At 50.7% G+C, this 21,691-nt stretch overlaps 2 protein-coding genes across 4 annotated transcripts; both read right to left on the bottom strand.

Annotated features, from left to right (window-relative positions):
• Positions 1-80: 80 nt before the first annotated feature.
• Positions 81-4,283, bottom strand: Pdzd3 (PDZ domain containing 3). Its single transcript, XM_027411916.2, has 11 exons — positions 4,268-4,283; positions 3,869-3,896; positions 3,659-3,732; positions 3,138-3,349; positions 2,710-2,899; positions 2,479-2,615; positions 2,090-2,294; positions 1,720-1,916; positions 1,427-1,633; positions 1,103-1,303; positions 81-888 (listed from the first exon to the last, which is right to left on the bottom strand). Exons 1-11 carry the CDS (start codon positions 4,281-4,283, stop codon positions 859-861), a joined length of 1,497 nt encoding a protein of 498 aa, XP_027267717.1. The 3' UTR covers positions 81-858.
• Positions 4,284-5,647: 1,364 nt separating this feature from the next.
• On the bottom strand, positions 5,648-20,859 carry Nlrx1 (NLR family member X1). 3 transcript variants are annotated; one of them, XM_035443602.1, is made up of 11 exons: positions 20,612-20,859; positions 20,006-20,146; positions 18,298-18,419; positions 17,715-17,784; positions 17,220-17,308; positions 16,110-16,729; positions 14,514-15,335; positions 9,388-9,983; positions 8,361-8,447; positions 6,943-7,194; positions 5,648-6,516 (listed from the first exon to the last, which is right to left on the bottom strand). In XM_035443602.1, the coding sequence occupies exons 3-11, from the start codon at positions 18,365-18,367 to the stop codon at positions 6,198-6,200; spliced, it is 2,925 nt and encodes a 974-aa protein (XP_035299493.1). In that variant the 5' UTR covers positions 18,368-18,419; positions 20,006-20,146; positions 20,612-20,859; the 3' UTR covers positions 5,648-6,197. The 3 variants fall into 3 exon arrangements, with proteins under 3 accessions (XP_035299493.1, XP_027267722.1, XP_027267721.1); XM_027411921.2 differs by lacking the exon at positions 20,006-20,146; XM_027411920.2 differs by having other exon boundaries at positions 20,006-20,859.
• Between the last annotated feature and the right edge of the window lie 832 nt (positions 20,860-21,691).

Here is a 21,691-nt window from a genome sequence, read left to right on the forward strand (position 1 = left end):
GAAAAACACAAAGCCAGATGTCCATGGAAAGACTGCATATATATATATATATATATATATATATATATATATATGTATGTATGTATGTATGTATGTATGTATTTATTTATTTATTTATTTATTTGGACAGTGGCATACTAAGGTGTTCACGTAGAGGCTAGAGGACAACTCCCAGGAATTGGTTCTCTCCTTCTACCAACAGGGTTCTGAGGATTGAACTTGGGTTGTCAGGCTTAGCAGCAAACACCTTTACCAACTGAGCCATCTCACTGGCCCACTGGGAAAGGCTGTAATAGGACATTACAGTGGCCAGGAACCAGCTCCCAAGTTTCTTTTTCTTTTTAGTTTTATGAGACAGGGTTTCTGTGTAGTTTTGGAGCCTGTCCTGGAACTAGCTCTTGTAGACCAGGCTGTCCTCAAAGTCACAGAGATCTGCCTGTCAAAGTCACAGAGATCTGCCTGCTGGCTCCAAGTTTCTAAGATGTCCACAGAAGGAAAATATGGCTGATCTCCAAATTCTCATGCCATTTAACACTGGAGTCATAGCTAGCCTAAGTTCTCAATGGCTTTGATCCTAAATGGCTCCACAGCATCACCTTCTTGGGCAGAAGAAATTCATCTTTGTAGCACAGGTCCTCAAAACTTCTACAAAACATCCCGTGGAAACTTGGGCTCCCTCATGAGTCCTCACCCCTCTGCTGGAGGTAGGTGCCTCCCAAGCAGTCATGTGATCATTGGAGTCTGAATTTTCCAAGTCCCACTTCCCATTTGGGGAGGTCATTCCTGGCTCCCTCCACCTCAGGGTGCAGAGCAAGGGCACGAAAGCCATTAGGCAAGTCTGTGCCAAGCAGGCATGTCCTATAGCAGCTCTGCAGCCAGGCTCCAGTCCTACAAGGAGAGAAGGACAGAGTCAGCCTGGGACCAGAAGGTTTCATTTTCCTGCTACAACATGTTGTGACTGCTCAGGAATGGGACTTGTTTGATGGATCCTCTGCCCCCACCTCCTACGACCTACAGTTCCCCCCTACACATCCCACAGTGCTCCACCCAGCAACCCTCCTCTCTGTCCTTTTCATAGCTCCATCTGTTTCTTTGACTTCACCTTTCCAGACTCGGAGGAAATCCAGGCTTCTAAGCCCTGCAGATTCCTAGCTGCCAGCTTCAAGCAGAGGGGTGGCTCGGCCTCAGCCAGCTGCTGAAGCCTATCCAGGTCACTGTCACCACCCACAGGGTATCCATTCACCTCCAAAATTGCATCTCCCATTTGCAGCCCTGCTCGGGCAGCTGAGCCTCCTGGGGTCACCTGGCAGTATTGGGGGGGCACAGAAACATTGGTCAAGTGTTCTAAGGCTGGGCATGTAGATGGGCAGCAGAAGGTAGGTGATGAACGATGGAAAGAGGCCAACGTGGGTGGGGCGTCAGTCACCTGGGAGATGAAGAGACAAGGCCCACTGGCCACGAAGCAGAGTCTGAATCCATAGCCACCTCCAGCCCCAGGGTACAAGAAGCATTGGCGGGAGCCAACAGTGTCAGAAGGCTCAGCTGCATCTTCAACTAGATGATCCTTGGTTTCCGCCAGAGGGGAGTCAGCAATCTCTGTGTTCTCCAAGAAGAGGAGAGGAGACAGCCGTACCTGGTAGTGGGGGCAGAGAGAGCAAACCTGTGGCACTTGAGCCCTGCTCCATCCCTACCCCCTCCCTAACCCTGTCACTTACGCACCATGCTGAAGAAGCGGTCAGCCTCAGGATCAACGACAATAAGGGAGACACAAGAGCCCTGTGCTCGGATCCTAGACACGGTTTCCTCATGGCCCAGCCCGTCCACACTTTCCCCAGCCACAGCCACCAGGCGGTCTCCAGCCTTCATCCCAGCCTTGTCAGCTGGCAGTCCTGGGTCCACATCCCACAAGAACTGCCCTGGGACATAGACATATTCACTTCTCCTCCCTGACTCACCCCATGCTCTCCCGGGGACACTGAGAAGAGTGCAACTGGATATATATGACCATCCTAAGGCCCACTTACACACACACACACACACACACACACACACACACACACACACACACACACCTCGGGCTGCCACTCACCAAGGCGACCATCCAGGCCCTTCTCCTCCCGGAGCAGGAACCCAAAGCCTTGAGGTCCTTTCTCTATGTTTAGACACCGGGGCTTGGCAGGCAGTGCCCAGCCCTCTGCCAGGGGTGCAGCAAGAGGCATTCCCAGCTGATGACACTGTTCCTCTACCTCCGGCCCCGCCACCAGCAGAGTCACCTGATCTCCACTCTGCGAAAGCTGTGGGGACCCAGCAAGAGTAGAAGCATGAACCATCCATGGGGGGGATGGAGAGGTAGATATCTCCTCAGCACCTCCCCCCAGGCCCACACAAACTGTAGAGAAAAGAAAAAGAGGGGCGACGTATACAGACCCTCAGATCAGGAGGCGGGGTTCACGTAGCAGCCGCCACAGGAAGCCCTACCTTCCTACTGAGCTGGTTGGAAGTGAACTTCTCCACACAGACCCCATTCACTTCTAACAGCCGGGCCCCAGGGGGCACTCCTGCTCTCTCAGCAGCTCCTCCTGAACTGAGCACCAGCCAGAAAGGGCCCCGATTTCCTAAAGGCAGACAAAGTAACTCCCAGTCTGCTCCTTGCCTGGAACAGAGTCTGAATTTCCCATCTCTGACAATCCCATCTGGCCCTAAGCTCACCATGGGTGATGCTGAAACCAAAGCCACCTTCGTCTTTTACTATGTGGCACAACCGGGGCCTGACCTCTGGGCCTAGGGCAGGACAACAGAAGACATCGCTCCCCTGCTGAGCGCGCACCACATCATGTGCATGTTGCGCTAAGACTGTCAGCAAGACCCGGGGACCGCTGGCCCGGATGCAGCGTACTACCTATAAAAGGACATGGGAGAGAGGTTGGCCCCCTGGTGGGATCCCAGGACCCCCTTAGAATTTGTATTTCCATTGTAGAAATCAGTTCTGTAGGAGTCTTTATAAAGCGCTCTAACTGGGTACCTCCGAATCATGGGGACTAGGGAGAGTGAGGCTTGGCCAATGCATTAGAGTGCCCAGGCAAAGAAGTGCTATGGAGTGTTCCTTTGTGCCACAAGAAGTCTCAGCCCAGCCTCACCATCGCATAGTCCTCGTGTTCCACGTTCTTATTGTTCACCGCTAGGATCCGGTCTCCTTCCCGGAGACCATGACGTTGGGCAGAAGAGCCTGGATCTACCCTGCACACCACATGGTCAGCCTTGCCCAGCTGCTGCTGCAGATGGAACCCAAAACTCTTTTCCTCCTCTTTGCTCAACAGACAGAAGCGAGGCCGCCGCAGGTTCCAGGGGTCTAGAGGAGGAGGTAGACAGCAAAAAAAAGGAGGGGACACAGTTCAAGTACAGGACCATCAAATGACTGGTAGCCCCTGAGTCCCATCAGAGCACTGGATAGCTTCCAGACAGTGAGAGGGTGGGCTTAAGAGCCGAATGGACACTTCATGGGCAAGGTGGCTGACACAAAGGGTGAGCTGCCTCCCTCTACCTCTGCTTAGTTACTGATATCACTGGGAGGCAGTTAGTGGTTACCAAGGTGATAGGAGACTGTGGCACTGTAATGTCTCTAGGGAAAGGTAATGGTTGCCAGGGGTGAGGGTGTTACCAGACTGGTCCTGGTCTTCAGCCAGGGAGAGGACAGGATTGTCAATGCCCAGCCTTGGATTAAACTTAAACTTCCTGTAAGGAGGCAGGAGAGAGAGGCAAGTAAGAGGAGTACGTTGCTGGACTGGGGTCCCAGGTCCTACTTGAGGTGCTGATGAGAGCTGAGAGTCCCACACACACCTTCGATTCTTCTTCAACCCTTATAACTTACAGAGTTAATGCAGCTGTGTCTCGAAGATCTGCTGGACAAAGGAGACGTAAGAGTAGAGACACACTCCTCCCCGAGATGGAACTTCCATGATAAAAACCTGAAAGGGCTTAGGAGAACCCCAGACCCCTCCCATTCTGCTTCACTATCTTCACACACGGGAGTGTTACCTCCCTCTTATTTCCCTTCCCCAGTTCTGTGGCACATAAATCTGAGACTACCCGCACAGGGTGTGAACCAGGAAGATAGACGTACACACTCACCTCACTCCTCTTTAGCTCTATCTATTGCCTCAGAGCTACAAGCCCCAATATCAAGTGTGTCTTAGACCCAAAGACTCCAAATCTGTCCCCTCTGCTGCTGCCCAAAGTCCCCTTTCAAGGATATCTCCCCACCTCCTACCTGCAGTTGCCTCCATAGTTGGATCAGTGACCCAGGACTTAGAGTAGGGACAAGGTTCATTATAACCAGCTGACCCTCCCACCTGCCCCTTCCCGAGTCACGCCTCCTTGAAGACGCTGCAAGGAAGCAATAGGGTAATGGTTAACAGCAATGGGACTTAGTCTCTGGAAAGTCAATGTCTATGTTCCTTCTGCTCTCAGTCCTGGGCCCTACCTGTCTCAAGAGAGCCTTTAACTAACCCAGTTGTTCTTGTGTCCAGAAAAAAAAAAGGAGATCACTGGTCATTGGAATTCCAGGCTGGGGGCAGTAAGTATGAAAAGGGGGATTGGAATTCTAAGGCCCAGCATGGAAAACCTCATCCCAGGGTCTTACATGCAGCCCCTCCAGCAACAAAATTATCTAAAGATATTTATGTCTTTTCCTTTGGCTATCAGACTATTCAAACACTGGATCCCAAAGATTTGGAATTTCTCCAGGAATCTTAAACTGGAGAAGAGAAAAAGATGAAGCTCTCCCTGGTGCCAGCCAGAATTTGTCTCCCAAGAAGAGATGTCACAGAGTTCTGACAATTTGTCAGATCACCTCACAGGACAGACTGGAGCAGAGTCAATGAACCAGTGGTTCAAAACCACACCCTGACAGAACTGCTTAGTAGGCATACCTCTTGCCCTCTCCTGTATTTAAATCTAAACCCCAGGTCAGGACCCTGAAAGATGAGCTGGGGGCGGGGAGGGGGTTGTCACTGGACCTCTTCTTCATATGGCCACCTCAGACAAATCTCCTTTCTCCACTTTTCTAAGTTAAAAAATTTACTTATTTATAGCATGGAGGTGGTGGTGCATGCCTTAATCCCAGCACTTGGGAGGCAGAGGCAGGCGGATCTCTGTGGGTTTGAGGCCATCCTGGTCTACAGAGTGAGTTCCAGGATAGGCAGGGTTACACAGAAAAAACCTGTCTCCAAAAAAGTTATTTATTTAGGGGGGGAGGGAAGATGTGAGAAAGGGGAGAGAGTGTGAGTACCCAAAGAGGCCAGGAGATGGGGTTAGAACCCTTGGAGCTTAGTTACAAATGGTTGTGAGCTCCCCCAACATGTGGTTGCTGGGAATTCAACTCCTGTCCTCTGGAAGAGAGTTCTGAACCTGCTGAACCATCTCTCCAGTGTTTCTCTGCTTTTTCACTATTCTCTTTTTAAGTAGCTTATCGAGGATTATTGAGTGGCAGAGTTCAGCTTGTTAGGGCTGCCAGAGCCCAGGCATCGTACTAAAACTCCAGCAATCCTATTGCCTCTGAGTCTAGTGGCCAGGAACTATCCTCAGTAGAAGGGAAACCAGACTAACCCTTTCTTGGAATCACCAAGCAAGGAAGAGGAGACCACAGGGAGTGGAAGACACACAGCTTTTTAATAGCAGCAAAGTGGGCACACTTATCCTTAGTGGCCCTGGAGCCATTGATGCCTGTGTAGTTGAGGGGACATGAGGCTGGGAAAAGCACCAATGTGAGGGCATTTTGCATCCAGAGGTGAGCATAAGGCAGGAATGGGAAGCCATCCAGTACAGCTGCTGGATGGCAGAACTCTCAGCATGACAAACAAACATGAGAGGTGTGCCCCTTGCTAACACCATCAGAGGAGGGAGAGGTTAAGACCGGTGGTGGGCCACAGGGCATTTTGGCCACTCATGTATCATATTCTTCTAGTCCTTCTAGGCAAAAGAAGAGGTGACATGCTCAATATCCAAGTCCAAGCATCAATTCACCATATTTTGACCTTGTGAAATCTAGCTTGGGGTCCTGGCTGGACTTGTTGTGGGTTGGGGCAGTACAGTTGTGCCCATTGCTTTGCCTGCAGATCTTTCTGGAAGGAGTTGTGCACACCATAGAGGGAAGGGTTTTGGGGTCAGTGGTTCCACAAGCTAGATCACAGCTGTCACCGTCATCCAGAGCCTCCCAGCTGCTCCAGAAGGGTCTTGACCTCACTCTCCACTCGAAGAAGCTGAGCCTTGCGCCAAGGATTAAGGGTGGCGCCTCGGCTATCTTCCAGATCTCGAAGCAACAGCTTGAGATGGCTCTGGACCCGGGCCGGGTCCCAGCTGTTGAGGTTGCGCTGGATTTCACTAAGGATCACCGACCAGTACTCAGAGACCGCTGCTCCTTCTGTCAGAGAGGCCACAACCCGCGCACCACCTTCGCCAGAGCCTCCCAAGTCCCGCAGGACCTGACGACCCTCTGAACTCAGCTCATTGAAGTAGAGGCTAGTGGGAAAGAGATGGACGGATGTCATTCATTGGAGTTTGAGAAGGCCCAAGGTGGATATAGGCAGAGAGCCAGGAAGCATTAGAACTCCCTTCAGGCAGCTGAGTGGGAGGGGCCAAGCGTCTGTAATAAGAGCTGCGGATGTAGCTCAGGTGGTAGAGTGCTTAGCACTTACAACAAAAAGAATCTGCAATAAGCCAGGAACAGAGCTGGTGGAAACATTTAGAAATGGAGGCAGGGAATCGGAGCAGGTTAAGGGACAATCACAGCGGACTTGGGTGGGCTCAGCACTGGGTAAAGCAGGATAAGAAAGGGAACACAGACAGCAGGCTCAGATGGAGCGCAGCCCCTGGGTAGGAAGAACATAATGAAGAGAGGGAAAAACCAGGGTTAGGCCTAGGGCATGAGACCAGCCCAGGACTTACTGCAGCAGCTCCAGAGAAGGATGGTCCCGAGCAGCCTTAGCCAAGGCCAGAGCTGCTGCGTCACCAGCACCGTTGTAGGCCACGTTCAGTTCCTGCAGTTGTTTGTTGCGGTCCAGCTGGGTAGCCAGCAGCTCCAGCCCCTTGTCTCCAAGATCAGTGTGTAGCAAGGACAGGTGCGTCAGCGAGGTGTTTCCTGCCAGGCCCTCCATCAGTAAGGCAACCCCTGCTGCTGTCAGTGGGTTGTTGGACAGCCTAAGGGCCATAAGCAAGGCAAGGTTGGGCGGGTATTGTAGATGTGCAAGCTGGGTGTTAGGATTTTAGCCAAAGGGGGCACATCTGGGTTGGAGGCCAGCCTGGATGCAGACTTGAGGTCCAGGAGAAGGGACAATGAAATGAGAGTGTTGCCTGCCCAGGATGGGGAGTGAGAGAAAGGTTTCTCTTCACCCTCCTGTTTCTCTTGCTTCCTGACCGCCCCCCCCCCCATTTCCTTATTAGTCCCCCTCTTACACCTTCCTTAACTGCCTCCCCAGCCTCTGGTCCTCCATGCTTTCTAATTCCGCACCCCACCCCCGCCTCCGGTTTTCATTAAAAAAGAAAATTACTTATTTTGTGCATGTGTGCCTGTGAGTGTGAGGTGAGGGAAGAGGCCATGAGATCAGAGGACAACTTGTGAGAATTGGTTCTTCCCTTCCAACCAACTTGTGGGTCCTGGGGACTAAACTCAGTTTGTCAGGCTTGGCAGCAGCCACCTTTACCTTCTGAGCCATCTCACCAGGAGTCCCCTTCTGCACTCGTTTCTCCTTCCTCATTCGCCTTTCCTGATTCTAACCAGAAACCAGGACCCCCAGGCATCTGGGTTCCTAGGAAATCAGCTAACATCTTGGGAGCAACTAGAGAGTATCCAGCGTTATGGTGAGTCTGCAGAGAACAGTGACTCTGTTGCCAGGCAACTGGCCCAGGAATTACTGCAGCTTTCCTGTCCCCCAGGCTAATATTAGCCAGGAGAAAGGCTTTCTTAGCACCCACTCCTGGTATCTTCCTTGCTACTTTCTTTATATTTATTTTTGGTTTGTTTGTTTTGGGGGGGGACCTGAGTTTCTCTGTGTAGCACAGACTGTCTTGTAGACCCTGCAGGAACTTGCTCTGTAGACCAGGCTAGCCTTGAACTCACAGACCTGCCTTTCTCTGCCTCCTGAGTGCTGGGGTTAAGGACATGTGCCACCACCTTGCTCCTTTCTGATGTTTGTAATAGACATGGACAAGGAGCTAGCCAGGGCCCAGACAACCTCTTTTCTAGAGGCAGGGTGGGCCTATGCCAGCCATGTTGTAAGGCAGGGTGCTCTCCATGTTAGAAGAGCCAGATACTCCCTCAGGCCCCTGCTAGGACACTCCCATCAGGCCCCTGCTAGGACACTCACCGCAGAGTGGTAATCTGGCACTGGTTGTGTAGCAGCAGATCTCGGAGGTCCCTGCAGGCCTCAGGGCCCAGGCTGTTCAGTTGCAACCTGGAGCAGAAGGTGGCCCGAGGAGAGGTAAGAGACCAAGAATGCAGTTCAGCATGGGGTCTTCCTATGGACTGTGCCCTTTCCTCACCAGCCTGCTTCCTACCATCAACACTTGTCTTCCCTCATCCTGCTCCTGTCACCTCTGCCCACACCTTCTCCATCCTACCCTTCTGGGGTCTGCTATGTCAAGGGACATGAGTTGGAGGTTTGTGGTTGTATTGCAGGAAGGAAGAGCCTTGAGAGATGGAGCCTGTTTTGAAGAGCAGGAAGGGGATCTGCTCTTGGAGTGGATTAGCTGGACTTGTGGTTCCCACCAGAATGGGTTGTTGTCCAGCAAGCCTTCTCCATGTGCCTGGCCTTATCTACACACAGCTGTTTCCTTCTCTGTTCTTCTGCCAGGTTGAAATGCAGCCTCAGGGGTTTTCAGCAGAAGATGAACCCAAGCACAGCCTTTCAGCCTCCAAAGCTATAAATTCCTCCCCCCACTATCCTCCTTCTTGAGATAGGTCTTCTTATTTTAAGAGTTTATTTGATTATTTCTGTATATGAGTGCTCTACCTGCATGTATGCCTTTATGCCTTAAGAGGGCCACCATGTGGTTGCTGGGAATTGAACTCAGAAACTCTGGAAGAGCAGCCAGTGCTCTTAACCTCTGAGCCATCTCTCCAGCCCTAAGAGGCAGGGTCTTATGTAGACCAGGCTGGCCTGAAACTCACAGTGTAGCTCAAGCTGAACTCAAACTTACAGCATTCCTCCTGCCCCAGTCTTTTGAATGCTGGGGCTCAGGCCTAGCCTTAGGTATTGTTTTAGCAACAGAAAGCAGATTCAGACATGTCCTCTGCCCTTCTTCATTCCTCTGGCCTCCCTAGCTCCTTCTCTTCCCCGCTTCCTATCCAACCCCATCTTCCCTTCATTCCTGTACCTACGGATTAGTCCTCACCCCAGTTTCCGGGCACGCAGGAAGACAGGCATGAGAGTGTGTAGCCCAGCAGGATCCAGCTGGCAGGAAGCCAAGTTCACCTCATCCAGAGGGTGCTTTCCGCTTCCTAGTACAGCAGCCACTACTGTGCACTTGAGGGGTGTCATGCGCACACCTGCTAAATTGAGCTGGCGCAGGGAGCCGAGCACCTCCGCTGAGAAGCGCTGGTTCTGGAACTCATAGTGGAAGAAGAGATGGTCAAGAAGCTCTGAGGGGGGCAGCACTTGCCGACCCATCTCCCCCAGTTTCTTCTTGATGGCCTGGGCATTCTCCAGGGCATCCAGGTTCTTGATGGGGCAACCAAGCTGAGCCAGCACCGCCCGGTTGTGGGCAGAGAGAAGTCCCCCCATGAACATGGGGAAGAGCTCAAAGACTTCATCCTCAGGGGGCTCATCTGGGTGGCGCTTGGGGCCCTCCACACCCAGGATGCTGGCACCCATCTGATCCAGAACATCATCATTGTAGTAGTCCTCCTCCCGGAACATCTCCAGCACCATGGCCTGGGCCACCGCCTCCCGACTCTTACTCACCATGCGCCCAAACACCCGTGGAACCACCTGGAAGAGAAGCATGGGAGGGGCATGGCCTTCCACTCATCCAATCAGCCTTCAAGGCTCAGTTCAAGATAGACACGCTCCTTCCAACTGTTCTAACCTTGGGATCTCCCCTTGAACTCACAACACCACTGGCCAGATCACACTACTCCTCCTTGCTGTGACACCCTCCACGGCTCCCCACTTGCTTGTGAGGCAAACTCCAAAGATTTGGCCTGAAACAGAAAACTTTTCATAATCTGGCCCCAACTTGACTTTTCTAGGGTCATCTCTCAAACACTTGTTTCATGCACTCTAGATGTTAGGGACCTCTTTCTTTTCCCCAAGTGCCCATTCATTTGCCAGTCCAGGAGGTGGTGGGGAAGAAAGAATACATACAGTTGTCCCTCCACAGGAGGTCAGTTCTGGATCCCTTGTGGATATCAAACATGCCTGGATGCTCAAGTCCCTTATATAAAATGAGTATTTGTGCATAGTCTATGCACACCTTACTGTATATTAAATAATCTCTGGACTACTTACAACACTTAATACTAATGTAACACTCAATATGAATGCTAAATGTAGAATGGTTATGTGGTAATTATTTATGTGAGATAAACAGTACTATATTGTTTTGAAAAAGGCCTGTATATAGCTAGGCGATGGTGTGTGCCACCGCTGCTCAACAGTAATCTAAGCTTTGGGAATCTTAGGTAGGATTGCAACTTTAATCCCAGCGCTCAGGAGGCAGAGGCAGGTGGATCTCTGTGAGTTCGAGACCAGCCTGGTCTACAAGAGCTAGTTCCAGGACAGCCTCCAAAGCCACAGAGAAACTCTGTCTCGAAAACAAAAAAAGAAGAAGAGGAAGAAGAAGAGGAAGAAGAAAAAGGAGAAGGAGAAGGAGAAGGAGAAGGAGAAGGAGAAGAAGAAGAAGAAGAAGAAGAAGAAGAAGAAGAAGAAGAAGAAGAAGAAGAAGAAGGCCTATATATTTTTAATACTGATACTTCTGTGTGGACAGTGCTGAGGGTTGAGCCCAAGGCTTCACACATGTTAAGCATATGCCAATTATGGACCCACACCCCCAGCTTCATTTTTTAAATTATTTTATGTGCATGAGTGTTTTGTCTACAGGTATATATGTGTACCATGTGCATGTCTGATGCCTGTGGAGGTCAAAAAAGAACATTGGATCCTCTGGAACTGGAGTTTTAGATGATTGTGAGCTACCACATGTGTGCTGGAAATAGACCCAGGTCCTCTGCAAAAAACAAGTGCTCTTAACCACTGAGCCATTCTGCCTAGCCACTTACTTGCATTTCTTTTAAAGATTTGTTTTATTTTTAATTACACACACACATATATGTAGGAATGTGAACATGGATGCAGCTTCCTAAAGAGGCCAGAGGGGGTTGGGCCTCCCCAGAGCTGGAGATACAGTGGTTGGGAGCTACTAAACATGGTTGCTGGGAACTGAACTCAGGTCCTCTGCAGGGGTAAAAGAATCTCTTAACTCCCGAGTCATCAATCACTCTAGGTTTCTACAATCTTTCTTCAGATGTTTTCCTTATCTTTTTTTTTTTTTTAAGACAGGCTCTTGCCAGCTGGTGGTGGCACAGACCTTTAATCCCAACACTCAGAAGGCAGAGGCAGGAGGATCTCTGAGTTCCAGGCCAGCCAGGTCTACAGAGTAAGTTTCAGGTAAAGCCAGGACTACACAAAGAAATGCTGCCTCAAACAAAACAAAACAAAAACAAAGACAGGCTCTTATTGTTGGAGTCCACATAGCCTAGACATCTAGGTCCTCCTACATTAGATTCCAGGGTACTGGGATTAGAGGCAGGTGCCACTAGGCCCTGATAGTCAAATATTTTCTTTCTCTTGCTCCTCCTCCTCCTTCTCTTCTTCTTGTCTTCTTCTTGAGATGGGGTCTGTGTTCCAGGCTTGACCTGAAATGTCTAGATAGCTGAAGATGACTTTGAACTCCTGATCCTCCTGCCTCTGCCTTCCAAGTGCTGGGGTTACAAACACACACCAATGTATCTGCTTCAAACATTTGCAATCTGCAGGAGGATGCACGCACAGACGGCAGAATGCAAGGGGCTGACTTTCAGCCACTCAGTTAGAGACCAGGCTGGGTGTTATAAATATATTAACACTTTCAACATCCTGATCATCCCAGCAACCACAATTGATGTGGCTCCTGCTGCTTCATGGTCCCGTGTGGTAGTCCCTGCCAAACTCAGTGCCCTCATCCCAAGCCTCCACCCCTGCTTCCTATGCTCCCTTCCCTTCGACTTTTCTTGCCTTCCTCAGGACTGAGGCTCCCCCTTTTTTCAGAGCCTCCATGATGCTGCTTGCTAGAGTTCCTGCCACCCCAAATTGTCCTCTTGGCTAATCCTTCAGAAATCAGTTTAAATGTTCTTCCAGAAGGCTTTTCTGACTGCTCAAAACAGGTACATCTATATCTCTTAGAACATCAAAACTTTTCTTTCTTTTTCTTTTTCTTTTTCTTTCTTTCTTTTTTTTTTTTTTTTTTTTTTTGGTTTTTCGAGACAGGGTTTCTCTGTGTAGCTTTGGAGCCTATCCTGGCACTCGCTCTGGAGACCAGGCTGGCTTCGAACTCACAGGGATCCGTCTGCCTCTGCCTCCCGAGTGCTGGGATTAAAGGCGTGGGCCACCAACGCCTGGCCAAGAATATCAAAACTTTTCTTACAGGCATTTATCATTTTTCATTGTGTAGGCATGTTGACTTTTGTGTTTGGTCTGTAAAGTCAGAAAAGGCAGGAGCCTGCAGACATTAATTGGTTTCTCCCACAAACCTAACACATTGTCCCCGCACACAGCAAGTACTGAAATATTTAACAGAGAATGAGTTACAGGTTTGCTATGTCACCTCCCATCCTTGCAAAGAAACATGAGGTTGTTTGATGGCACCTTCTCTGGTGTCTCCATTATTGTTCGTTTTTCTCCTTTCTTTCTTTCTTTTCTTTTCTTTTTTTTTTTTTTTTTTTTGGTGGGGGTGTTTTAAGACAAGGTTTCCCTGTGTAGCCTTGGCTGTCCTGGAACTAGCTCTATAGACCAGGCTGGCCTTAAACTCAGAGGTCTGCCTGCCTCTGCCTCCCAAGTGCTGGGATTAAAGGTGTGTGCTACCACCGCCCAGCTTATTGCTCATTTTTCAAATGTGAGGTTCTTGCCACAGAAGCGATAATACTCCATATTAGTCTGGGAACAAGACCAGAAAATACCATTTTGTGAAGATGAATGAATATGATTATCAAGAAGGCTGAGGATGCAGTTCAGTGGTAGAGTGTTGCCAGACATGTGCAGGACCCTGGACCCAACTCTCAGCTCAGAAAGAAGAGGAGTGTGAGGGTGCATGCTCGTGTGTGTGTATATGTGGACGCCCTAGATTGATCCCAGAAATCGTCCTCAACGACCCTTTCATCTTATTCTTTGGGCAGGGTCTGTCAATCAGACGCAGAGCTCACTATCCAGTTTGCTCCAGGGATTCTGTGTCTTAGTTTTTTGAGGTGGAATTATGGATGATCCACCACAATCATTTAGCATTTTCATAGGTTCTAGAGACCCAAACTGAATCCTCATGCTCTCACTGCAAGCATTTTAACCATTGAACCATCTCTCCAGCCCAGTTTCTTCAAGATATAAAAGGAGATTGGAGTAAGTAGCTCATCTCCAGATATCTAGGGCTGATTTGCAAACAAAGGAAGAAGCAGTGAGGCAACTGGCAGACATCAGCAAGACTGGCTCCCTCCATCCCCCAGGAACATCCCATATCTGCCCTGCTCACGGCATCACCCTCAGGCCTGTTGGCTGGTTTCTAGAGTGGACCTGCGCCCAGGATGGACTGTCCTAAACCGATTACCTATGTCATTCATCCTCCCAGAACAAATGAATAAATGGCATCTGCTTTATAAAACTCATCCCCAGTGATCGAGTTAGCATGAGTCATTGCTCCTGGGGCCCAATCTCCTCTGAAGGAGCAGACACAATTGAGTTTCTGGGCCTGGGGTTACTGGGGATGTAGCTCAGTGCCTAGCAGGTACAAAGTCTTGGGTTCAATCTCCAGCAACACAAAAAGAAAAGGAAAAAAAAAGTTTCTGGGCCTGCAAACTAGACTGCAATGACCCAGTCTGTCTCTCGGCAGTAGTAAAGAAGGAAAGAAAGAAAGAAAGAAAGAAAGAAAGAAAGAAAGAAATCCTTGTTAGGAATCCATGTGGGATTGTTTCAAAAATCCCTGTAACCTCAATTCCCCTTTTAAACCCCAAGCCTCCCTGTGGATTCTTTCTCCCCATTCCTTAGACCTCAATTCCACTAAAAGCCAAATTTCCAGAAGATTTCCATGTATGCAAGAGGCAGCCTCTCCCCACTGAGAGAAGACAAGAAATGCATACAGATCATGAGGCATTCTGGAATCCTGGGAGGAAGGAACAAGGAGAGAGAGAGAGAGAGAGAGAGAGAGAGAGAGAGAGAGAGAGGGAGGGAGGGAGGAGAGAGGAGAGAGAGGAGAGAGTTGGTGTCAGGGATCTTTACCTTAAGCAAGTTGAATAGGAGAGGCAGAATCCGCAGAGGCAACAGCTTGGCCACGATGCCCAGTACCAGGCTGACATCCTCCCCAACGCGGCCCACTAACTCAACCACTTCTTTACCCACTCGCTGCAGGGCTGTTTTTCGTAAGCCCAGCACAATGTAGAGGGCAGCCAGGTATTCCTGCATAGCGGGCACCGTGAATACGAAAGTACCCAGGTGTCCTGGTTCCACACACGGGGCCAGGAAAAATCTCAGGGCATCCCGTCGGAAGATCTGCAGCAGTTGAAATTCTTCCTCTGTCTTGATGCCAGCTTCCAGGCAGCCACGGACATCCTCTTCAGAGAAATAGGTCTTGCGGGATGACACGCCCTCATAGGCCAACTTGCCCATGGTTCGGGCTGCATAGGCCATCAGGGATAAATTGGAGGGATGGGTGCTGTCCAGTGTTTCACCGCTAAAGTTCAGACGAAGGAAGCTGGTGTAGATGCTTGTGAGGGTCTGGCCAGCAGGTGTAGGAGCATGCAGGAAGTGCAAGGTAGCACAGACAAGCCAGCAATAGGAGGGCAGGAAGCAGGCAGCGGCAATCTGGTGGTGCCCCTCCAGGTTTCGGGACAGCATCTGAATCAGGTTGTCCCGCTGAGCTGGTGTGGCTGAGACACCTGCGCCCCCTGCACCGTATCCACAATCAGGCTGGTTAAGGCGGAGCTGGAAGTAGAGCTTCTGCAGGTTGGTATCAGAGAAGCCACAGATCTCACCATAGCGGCCCACATACTTGCTAGGGATACGGCCAATGGCAGAGGGCCGGGTAGTTACCAGAATGCTGGCCTGGGAAGGATATGGTTAAAGGTTAATAGAGAAACTTCTGTGTCTCAAGAAACCTGATTGTCACAGGCCTTGGTGGTGCAGGCCTTTAATCCCAGCACTCGGGAGGCAGAGGCAGGCGGATCTCTGTGAGTTTGAGGCCAGCCTGGTCTCCAGAGCGAGTGCCAGGATAGGCTCCAAAGCTACACAGAGAAACCCTGTCTCGAAAAACCTAAAAAAAAGAAAGAAAGAAAGAAAGAAAGAAAGAAAGAAAGAAAGAAGAGAAACATGATTGTCTCAAGCCCATAAAGATTGGGGGGAGGGTCCAAGAACGAAGGGCACCATAGTTATCAACATTATAACTAACAGCGCTGGGCATTGTGGCACACGCCTTTGATCCCAGCACTTGGGAGGCAGAGACAGGTAGATCTCTGTAAGTTCAAGGTCAGCTTGGTATAGTTAGTTCCAGGCCAGCCTGAGTTAACAAAATGAGAACCTTCCCCCAAAAATTCATCAGCATCAATTACTGATTATTTCCTATGGCCCCAGGCATAGAGCTAAGCACTTTATATATGGTATCTCACTTAACCCATACAGAACAAGGGCAGAAGGAGAAAAAAGTTTGAGAAGATAAATGACTTGCTCAGGGTCCCACAATTAAGAAGTGGAGGGGCCAGGGATTGAACTAACCTAGGTACTGGCCTACACAACAACCATGTAGGCCAAGAACATAGAGTTCCCTGTGGAGCAGGTTAAGGGGCAGCGGCGGCAGGGTGTATGTAGCAAAGAGCAACCCACCTCAGGAAGCATGTATTTGCGTAGCAGGTTGACCATGATGGCAGCTGGTGCCCCGGGTTCCGCTGGGTCATTACAAAGCCCTGTCCCTGCCAGCCGGAAGTCAAGGTTGAGACGTTCCAAGCCATGGAGCACAAAGAGCAGGCGGGATCCGGCAGCGGTCATCAGGGGCAACACCTCCTTCAGGGGTGTGTAACGCTGGGTCACAAGTTGGCACAAGGAAGCTGGGGTGGAGCCCAGGGATGACAAATCCTCACAGGAGAAGGGGATGAGCAGCTCAAAGGCCGGCAGCCTCCCGTAACACCAGTCCAGGACCATCTTGCGTACCAAGGTGCTCTTGCCAGTACCCACGGTCCCATACAGCACCACTGTCTGCACGCGGCGCCCACATGCATCTGGGTCAAAGAGCTGAGACAGAGCCAGTGGGGGCAGCCCAGCGTGGGTTCGTTGATGCCCCGTGGCCAGCTCTGTGGATGGGCGAAGCAGCTCATCTGGGGTGCTCTCGCGGATCACAGGGTCAACATGGACTGTGTCTAGAGCAAAGGTTGGTCCAAACTGACGCTCCTCTCTAGGCAGCCGGCTAAACCACTCTGTGAGGTTCCGGCGATGCCTTTGGATGGCTTCTGGATGAGAAAGCAAAGGACATGGGTTAAAACAAGGGAAGAGATGCTTGCTCTTCCCGCCAGCCAGGGTGGCTGTAGGTCAAGATGGGGAGTAACACAGAGAACTCAAAGATACAGGAGCCCATCGTGGTGTGGACAGATAGAATTCCCTTAACCAACAGATCACTCGTAAGGTTTAGGAGCCCTGTGACAGAACACAGGGAGCCTCTGAACCAAGCCTAGGCTAACTGGCTTCCTGACTTTCTCTTTGTATAGTCTTAACTAGTCATAATCTGGCTACTGGACCCGAGGTTGGCTGAAGGTAGGGAGAGACTGTCTCTGTAAGTGCTTTGTGTATGGTCCTTGAGCACAGCACCAGTGATGCACAGATGATGCAAGGAAGAGAGACAAGAAGGGAAGGACCACTAGTGGATGGCAGCAGTCGATTCCCTATGCTTTCCTCATCCTCCCTCTCCTTCCAGGCCCCTCTCCTTCCCAAACCCTCCTTTACCAGCAGCAGAGATACTCCTGAACAGCTGTCCATGCCTCCCTGGTGGGGGAACACTGTCTGCTGAGTTTCCATGGTGACGGATAAAGGCCCTGGGAGAACAGACATAGGAAGATTTGGGGCTTAGAATGGAACTCAACACTGACGTGGGCTCAGTCCAGTCCAGTCTGTACTTTCCAAGATGACACCCGACTCCTACCCTTCCCAAGGATCGAGGCCTGGCCCCTCCAGCCCTAATTGCTGCCCGCCTGAGACTCAGACTGGCTTCTGCTAGATCCACCCACCCCCCATCATCATGTGTGTCTACATAATCCGCCCCACCCCCATCGTCTACATGTGTGTCTACATGATCTAAGCCGACTTCCTCTGGATCCCAGGAAGTTGCCTCTGTACCATGCTGCCATCTTGCCCAGGGGATCATGACAGCACATTCTAACCATTCCCATACCCTGATCTATGTCTTTCTATGTTCTGAGGCATGACACACCCAGGTCTCACCTAGGGGTCCCAAGGGGATGCACCCCTTTAAATGGCCAACTCCAGTGGGTCAGGAAGGAGATACGCTCATCTACAAAGAGAAAAACGAGGCAGCATCTGTAGATCCCATCTACATCCCATCACTAATGCACACCCCAACACTGACATCATAGCCCCCTCCTATTTGCACTTACAGTAGCATGTGCTATTCCTCAATAGCAGTTATAACATAATCTTCTATTTAGTAATATGATTATTTGATTATCATCCATTTCTCCTTCATGAATACAGAGTTCACATCTGGTTTTATTCACAATTATATACCAAGAACCTAACCCACAGTCTGGGACACAGCCAACACACAGCTAATGTCTTGGATGAAAAATAAGATTGATACTGCTAGAAGGAGCCTACTCAGCTAGCTCCCTTTTAAAGATGGGGAAAGGATCTGGGAGGTCAGGTGACATGCCCAAGGACACCAGCTACAGTACCACATGGCTGGGGCTAGTGCACCTCATGTCTGGATCCCTGATTTTCTAGAAGTACCATTTGGACCCTGAAAGCAGAAGGGAGGGGTCAAAACAAACCCAAGCTTCCTAATTACCTGATAGCTGGGGTGTTCTTCCCAGACCTGAGCCCCAAGAGGTCCTGGGCAAATGGCAGCCCCACCTCATCCTAGGAAAGTTAGAGCCTGGAACAATTAGGACCGCCTTCTTTCCTGTTCCCCTGGGGGGAAAAAAAAGTGTGACTGGAGCTTGCAGAATGGCTCAGTGAGTAAAGGCTCCTGCTACCAAGCCTGAGGACCTGAATTCAATTCCAGGAACCCTCTGGCTAGAAAGAGAGAACTTCTCCTGAAAGTTGTCCTCTGACTTTTGTACCGACACCCCCACAATAAAAAAGTAAACGTATAAATGAAAAACTTGCCAGGCAGTGGTGGCACATGCCTTTAATCCTAGCTCTAGGGAAGCAGAGGCAGGAGGATCTCTGTCTACCGCCTGCTCTACAGAGTGAGTTCCGGGACATTCAGGTCTACACAGAGAAACCAGTCTTGAAAAACCAAAAAAAGGGGTGGGGGGGAGGGGCAGGGAGAAGAAGAAAGAAAGAAGGGAGAAAGAAAGGTTTAAGAAAAAAACAAAAAAAACAGTCAGGTGTTGGTGGCGCACACATTTGATCCCAGCACTCGGGAGGCAGAGGCAGGTGGATCTCTGTGAGTTCGAGGCCAGCCTGGTCTCCTGAGCGAGTACCAGGATAGGCTCCAAAGCTACACAGAGAAACCCTGTCTCGAAAAACAAACAAACAAACAAACAAACAAAAAACCAATAATGTAAATTGAAAAACAATAGTATGAATGTATGGCCACCACCACAAGGTGGCCCTTCAAACATCCCACATCTCCCCCCACACACACACACACTCCTTCTCCAACCCTTACCCCTAGCATCTAAGGAGGGACCATCTCCCAAGGGAGGCTGAGCCAGTCCTCAGACATCAGCATGTTTGAAGCGCTGGTCTGGCTCTGCTCAGCAAGGATAATCCCAACCTCAATGATTCCTTTTCATCTCCTACCAATGCCTGCCTCCCCGCTGGGTTTCACAGCTGCCTTTGTCCAGAGTTCCAGCCCAATCCTCTGCTTTTAGGCTTAATTTTGCTTGACTGCTGGCAAGCTCAGATAGGAGTCCTGTGCCACTTCCAGCGCCTTTTCTGAGCCTAGATTCCCCACCCCCCAGTCTTCATCTGTCCCAGCCATCAGATCCCTTTAGCTGAGTTTTAATAGTTTTATCAGTTTATCTTCTGACTTTTATGTAAGCTGCCTTTAAGGTTGGCATAAGTAATAAATGAATGTGTGAATGAACTTCCTGCTTGACATAGGATGTGCTGTCTCTGCCTCAGCCGAGCCAGCCTGGCCTCATCAGCGCCCCCCTCCTCCCAGCCCCCTCCATCTGGTTACTTTATATTACAGAACTCTTCCAAACCCTGGACTCACACTGTATTTCCTGGCTTTTTTTTTTTTTTTTCTTAATCCTTCTTCCCCTTCAGGTAGTGGAGGCAGTCCTCCTACAGATAGATCCCAGCAGCGCCTTCACTTCACCACCTCATAACTTGTTCAGATCTCTCCAGACCACACTTCCTCAGGTCCTCTGTGCCTTCACCCTTGGCCTATTCCAATCCCTCATTCCCTATAGAAATCAACTCCCTAAAGTTTCGCTACTTAACAGCTACAAGCCCCAGGTCCACACAAGCTATTTTTCTAGGTTTGCCCCCCGCCCCCGTCCACTCCTCATCCTCCGGGACTGCTCGATTCTTGCTCTCACCTTCCTAACTTAGTTCATACACTTTGTTTAGCATCTCCTTTATCAGAATCCCAGGCACTCTTCCGAGTTTCGCTGGCTCCCTCCGCTCCTTAACATGCCTGTGCCCCTGTGTTGTCATGGCCTCCCTCACTGACACTGGAGCTGAAAGAGGGGGCAAGCTTGGGAAGTGCTTTAGCAGGGCTAGGCAGAGCAGGAGCTGGCTAGGGTTTTGACTGGGCTGGGAACAGGAGTCCCAGGGGCTAGAGAAAGGTCCTGAGAAACTGCAAAACTCAGAATTGGCATCAGTTTCAGGTCCACTGAGTCAAGATAAGACACGCAGACTTTAGGATAATTCTCTAATCAAATAGTTGTCATGGCACTCATCAAAAGAAGAGATGCAACAAGAAGGTGCAGAGCTTCCCCCACCAACAGCTCTCCCACTTGCACTTGGCTTCAGGGAGCAAAGAGAAGCTGCCAGCAGGCCCACAATCAGCGCCCAAGCTCTGGCAGAACTCCCAATGCCACTTGCCCGCTCCCGCGACCCAGCAGCCCGACTCTTGCTTCCGGGGCCCATCGCAGCCGCCCAGCCGGGGACCAGAGGAGCGATCGAGCCAGCTCGGCCTTTACCCAGGCTTCCCAGGCCTTGGTGCCGTCGCTGCGGCCTGGAGGGGTGGAAGCCGGCGTCTCCCGCTGGCTCCCAGCGTCCCCGGCTCGCTCGGCACGGCGCGTCTAGCACGCCTCAGCGCGCAGCCCGGCCCACTCTGGCACCCTGCCCGGCCTGGGCACCGAAGCGCTCACAGAGCGGAGACCCGCTGAAGCCAGGCCGAGGAGCCGGCGCAGGATGAGGACTCCGGCCACACCCGGCCCTCCTAGGACCCGGGTTCCGGTACTGCCCCCTGCAGGTTCCCAAGCGTCAGGCCCAGCCGATGACCTCATGTCCACCTCCCTGTCTGGATTTGTTGATAACGCCCATTTTACAGATGAAAACGCAGATGAAGCACAGAAGGATGGAACGACTGGTTCAGGTTGTCCCAGTTGGAGGTAGATGAGTCAGAGCAAGAGCGCCAGGTTTAAGCCTTTCTCAGTCTGAGATATTCATCCCCAGGGCCTCCCGACCTCTCTTTCTGGTCCTCCTGGTCCTTCCTGGTCCTCCAGGCACAAGACTAAGCCTTTCTTGGGTCTTACGTTCTGTGTCATTCAGCCCCAAGACCTCCAGGGGGACCTCTGTTCACTTTGGCCAGGAAGGAAGACTGGGGACTGATTAACAACAGTTCCTTCTCCAACCTGCTCTTCCTGTCTGACATCCAGTCATGGTTTAAGCTCTGGGACTTCCTGGTCCTAAAAACCCCCACCCTTATTCCTTCTAGTCAAGGAACACCCGAGGTTCACGTAACTGGGATGGCAGTGCCACCCATCCCCTTGAGCCAAGGAACGCCTCCACATGCAAACATGGGTGTGCGATGTTCAGGGAACAGACATGAAATAGAGAACTCAAGAGAGAGGCTCCTCGGGGCAGGGCTGGGAAGAGGCTTTTGTGGTTTGTCCTCCATTGGAACAGAAGACAATGGTGATTATCTCATCTAGGCGATTGTCCGTTCATTCCATGTGTGGTGTTGGGCCAGTTCTGGACACTCACCCTGGACTGGCAACCAGAACAAGTTGTACAGGGACCCACCATGTTAACAATGAAGGTGCTTCAAAGGCAGA

This window comes from Cricetulus griseus, chromosome 4 (assembly GCF_003668045.3).
Source record: "Cricetulus griseus strain 17A/GY chromosome 4, alternate assembly CriGri-PICRH-1.0, whole genome shotgun sequence".
NCBI lineage: Eukaryota > Metazoa > Chordata > Mammalia > Rodentia > Cricetidae > Cricetulus > Cricetulus griseus.

What these genes read in the sequence shown, in the direction of transcription:
- Pdzd3 (XM_027411916.2), bottom strand. An exon ending in TGGTTTCAGCATCACCCATG is followed by an intron (nt 2,616 to 2,709) that starts GTGAGCTTAGGG and finishes GTCTGCCTTTAG; the next exon opens with GAAATCGGGGCCCTTTCTGG. An exon ending in CTGACCGCTTCTTCAGCATG is followed by an intron (nt 1,634 to 1,719) that starts GTGCGTAAGTGA and finishes CCCCACTACCAG; the next exon opens with GTACGGCTGTCTCCTCTCCT.
- Nlrx1 (XM_027411921.2), bottom strand. Translation starts at nt 18,367, where the DNA reads ATGAGGTGGGGCTGCCATTTGCCCAGGACCTCTTGGGGCTCAGGTCTG. An exon ending in GCAAATACATGCTTCCTGAG is followed by an intron (nt 15,336 to 16,109) that starts GTGGGTTGCTCT and finishes TATCCTTCCCAG; the next exon opens with GCCAGCATTCTGGTAACTAC. An exon ending in CTGCGTGCCCGGAAACTGGG is followed by an intron (nt 8,448 to 9,387) that starts GTGAGGACTAAT and finishes CTTCTGCTCCAG; the next exon opens with GTTGCAACTGAACAGCCTGG.